The sequence below is a fragment of the Saccostrea echinata genome, unplaced genomic scaffold (genome assembly GCF_033153115.1).
Source record: "Saccostrea echinata isolate AGI-Se365-2 ecotype Australia unplaced genomic scaffold, CSIRO_AGI_Sech_v1 ptg000056l, whole genome shotgun sequence".
Classification (NCBI taxonomy): domain Eukaryota; kingdom Metazoa; phylum Mollusca; class Bivalvia; order Ostreida; family Ostreidae; genus Saccostrea; species Saccostrea echinata.
In genome coordinates, this window is record NW_026889805.1 from 22,466,352 (window position 1) to 22,470,870 (window position 4,519).

At 38.0% G+C, this 4,519-nt stretch overlaps 1 protein-coding gene across 1 annotated transcript; it reads right to left on the reverse strand.

Moving 5' to 3' along the window:
* Positions 1 to 1,374: 1,374 nt before the first annotated feature.
* LOC133173963 (uncharacterized protein F54H12.2-like) lies at positions 1,375 to 2,622 on the reverse strand. Its single transcript, XM_061309023.1, has one exon. It carries the CDS (start codon positions 2,620 to 2,622, stop codon positions 1,375 to 1,377), a length of 1,248 nt encoding a protein of 415 aa, XP_061165007.1.
* Positions 2,623 to 4,519: the final 1,897 nt, after the last annotated feature.

A 4,519-nucleotide genomic window follows, 5' to 3' on the forward strand; every position in this document is an offset into this window, starting at 1 on the left:
TCAGTACAGATTAAGAACAAACATCTTTCCGGAAGAGGATACTATCATATACACCGCTTTATAAGAAGACTTGCGTTTTATCATGTTTAATAAAATGAGTACGGTCAGTACTGAAAAACACTTCTTGGAACTTTTGTTACAAACAAATCCGAAACAACGAAAACTGTTGTTAAGTTCCGTGACAAAGCAACAACTGAAGGTATTGGGAGAAATTGCAGCTAATGTTCTTCACAGTGTAATACTGCTTAATCAAGAAGAGAAGGAAAAATTAAAAAAGTACAAGTCTCTTCTTCTAGTAATAGGAGATAAAAATACATCCCGAAAACTCAAGCTAAAGAAGTTAACAAGAAATCAAAAAGCAGTATCTGTATTGTTGCGAGTAGTTAAACCATTTCTGAAGAAATGGTTGACGTAATTCGGAAATCTGTGTTGGTCCCCTACGAAAAGTACCAGCAACTCATATCCCTTCAGAAGAATGATGATAATGGTGACACACAACCAGAAAATGAAGCGAAGGAACCCGAAAAGAAAGAAATGAGTGACAAGGAAACTCAAGTTCCTTTGAATGAAGACGCAAAAACTATTGGAGATAACGACGAATTGGATGCATCGGATATAGATATCTTAATACCAAAAAAGAAAAAGATTGCAATCGATATTTTAAAACCAAAGAAGAGAGAAACTACGATAAAGAAATCGCGATTTGACATAGCTAAAACTTGGATAAAATTTTAATGTGTGTACATAAATATTTTGTTTGTAAATGAAAAAAAAATAAAGATGTTTTTCATCAACGCTGTGTTTACTAGATTTATTTCTTTTTAAATGTGATTTTTTTTTATTTCTAGTAATATTTTTTTTTATAAAAATGTCCTAGTGATGATATCAAAGTCAAAAGAAACTCAAATAAAGACCAATGTTTATTTTTTTTTATTTAAGAAATATTCTTCACAAAATCGTAAACCAATCGGTCATTTGCAAGCAAATCTAATACATTAAAATCAGATAATATAAGTTTCATGGATCTTTCTCTCAGTCTCTGAAAAATAAAATAAATGCAATAATGTCCACACACATTTGAAGTTTCTGACTGGATTTGGCTAGTGTTGAGTAAATAGCCTGGTCCATTGGAAAACAGTATATGTTGAAATCTCTCTTGATAATATTCAGGGTCATTCCCGAGTGAATCAAAAAACTCCATAGGTCCTGTGGAGGGAAAATGAAAGACAACCCAATGCCATCCTTTACCTCCACATTTGTCAGTATTCACGACCCAAAATGTTTGTTTGGTTTGGTGTAAATCGCTGGGAAGTTTGTCTGCACACACGACCCGAACTCCGTATTTTGCTAGATACCCCGACAACTCGTAGTTGTTCATTTGAATATGATGCTTCTCGACTGATCGATGAGAAGCACCTGCGGAAATTTCGCATTTAAGATCACGGTTACACTCTCCGGTAATGGAACGGCAAACTTTAGTTCCAGGCGACAATGACCTTTTCTTTTGGTATTGAAATCGATGTAGGGATTTATATTCAACACATACAAGGCATTTCCATAGATATAATCCTCTCTCTCTACATGGATTGTTTCTCTTCCTTCCACTAGGGTCTGGTAAGCTTCTAGGTATGTTTGGGTATCGTAATTAGGCTGGAGGGGTTTAGAGGGAAAGGATTGTCCGTCCACATAAAATCCGACGAAATTACAGTCAAAATGTTGAAAGTTATAGGGTGATTTCTTATAATCTCCGCTGAATGCGCTGCTTGAAACTAACCCTACCACAAGCGTGGAAGGGACTTCACCCTGAAACACGTCGTCCATGGTAAAAGCGAATTCTCCTTTGGTAATTGAAGCAATTTTTAAATTAGAGGACAGGTAAGGATATATTGCAGGTGATTTTTCAAACATTTTCAAGTGGGCCATGATGAGAGCAGGATTATGTCTTTGAATGCAGAGTTTAAAGCTGACATCCACGATCTGTATTTTGTAATCTCCACCCGATGCACACATTAATCTAAACGGATCCTTACTGGGCCAAAGCTTGAGGGACAGTGCCACTCCATTTAAAATCAAACGTTGTTGCTCGAAAACGTCTACGTGCAACGGACCCTCCAAGTCAACCAATTTCCCGCTCTTGGTGTATTGATACCTTTGAAATAAACCAATGTTCACTCCTTTGATTGGATCTGCATCGTCTGGATCTGAAGTGTCTTTGAAAAAGAGTTGAGAAAATCGTACATCGTAGTTCTCCGCGGAAGTTGACAATAAAGTATCGATGTAAGCTTTATATGGATAGTTGGTTCCCAACTGTGAGACTGGAGTCTGTTGGAGACTGGTATCCACCTGAGAGAAAATTGTATGCAGGGGTAAATTAGACAGTGCCACCGGATCTTCCTCACTAACCGGAGAGTTTGATTTGTTTAATATCCTAATCTTAATTTTCAAGCGACTATTCTTAAGATCCATGTAACCTGTAGATAACGGGGGTATGTTAAATTCCACTGCGGAATACTCAGATATTTGATTGATGGGTCTGAACTCTACCCACTCTCTTGTCTGTATGGTGGTGTCCATGGGTGGGGGTTCAAAGATAGAGAGTTGATCCATATGATTTTCGTCCATGATTAAGCGTCAAATTGTGTGAGTAACCTTGGTTTCTTGGAATTTTTCCTAGAGATCTCACTGGCTCGTTGACCTGGAAGAGGATTTTTTCTACTCTTTCTTATAGATTCAGATATGTTTTTAGAGTCGTTTTCGCGCTTCAATTCAGATCTAGCCATTTCGATTGCTTGTGCCACGGGAGTCACTAATTTGACCACGGGTTCGTTTTTCTCGGGGGAAGTCTCCGTTCGGTGACGAGAACCACTTCCTACAATGTATCTTCCTTTATAATCAGGTCGCACCCTTCCCGCTGAAACATCTTCAAAATGTCGCCTCCACTTTTCGAAGTCTGGTACATAAGGAACCCACTGCATTTTCTTATAATCGTAAACTTCTATGGAACCCATAACTTTTTTCTAAATCCCAAAACACACGTAAAAGAATAGATTTTAGACTTCAGTGTGTGGTTTTGGTAGAGTAATGATAAAATCGTCGGGCGTGTTGGTTGAGTGAAATGTCACTGAATCTTGACTATTCAAAAAGAGAAAGAAACTCTTTTTTTTTTATTTCTAGAACGTTTGTGTAGTGTTTCTTATCAAAGTTTAATTTTTAATTCTCGCGAGCTCTGATGATATAAATCAGTATGCTAGCCAGATAGCGATTTCTCAATATTCTCGGTACCAAAGAGAGATGAGATAACAGGCCAGTTTTTTTCCTTTCGAGGGCTATGCGAGGACTTGTTAGCTGTCTCAGAAAACGACGATGGTAACGAAAAACGGAAGTATCTCTGGCTAACAGAGGTATTAAACCGTAAAGAATATGATGCACTACTTCGCCAAGAGCAAGCATCTGGTGTCTGCTAGCTCTTGTTATCAGTGTGCGCTGGTTTCGGTGACCCGCATGTCCCAATTCTCTTAAGAAATCGGCATGTTGATAAATAGGCGACTGTTCCATGATAGAGATTTTCTATGTTTGCTTTTGTGTTAATTCTTCTTATAGTATTTGAGATCTGATTTAGGTATGTAACTGTTAAACTTTTTGGGCCAACCCCAAAATTTCGCCAGAACTTGTTTGCCTCTGTGGCGCAATACCTTATCTATTCTATATATTGTTTTATCGGAAATTAACACTTTCTGTAATTCTCCTTCATAGAATGTACCTTTTACATCCTCTCCATCGATGTCTTGTAACTCGTACAGGGGAATAGCCTGTTTAGTAGTGCGAGATTTGATGATAAAATGCTCGCCAGTCCATCGTTCGTCGTATTCTCTATCAAACGATTGTCGTAAATGGGAAATACGCACACTGTCTCCAATTTTAAATTTAAAACGTATGGTTGTTTTGCTTGATCTGACCTTATTGGGCCGACGAGAATTGCATACGTGGTCGTATGCATTCATCCATATATCAGCTTCGTTGCTCTTCTTCACTTGATTGGGAGCCATCTTGATGGTGCGATGATAAGTTGAGTTATAACTCTGAGTAATTTTCGACAGCACATCGACCCAGCCATGTGTTTGATGTCTTGTCATGTAACGACTTAAGCGAGATTTGATGGTTTTGATTGCTCTTTCCGCCACATTCGCTTTCATTTCATTCTGAGAAAAAAAGTGGTTTACAGTTTTCTTTTTCAGAAAATTCTCAACTCCTCTGTTTTGAAATTCAGACCCTTTGTCTGTACGCAGATTTTTAGGAGAAACTGTTTGTCTAAACAAAGAGTCGAGAGCGTGTACCATTTCAACTCCTTTTGTGGATTTTAGGGATACGGTCCACACAAATTTAGAAAAGACGTCAATTGTCAGAAGAAAGTAACTATATCCGTCGTTAAATTTCAAATAGGAAGACATGACAGCTGTATCTGCATCCCACTGGTATCCGATTTTGGGTACAACAACCTGGGTTCGCTTTAGTTTTCTAT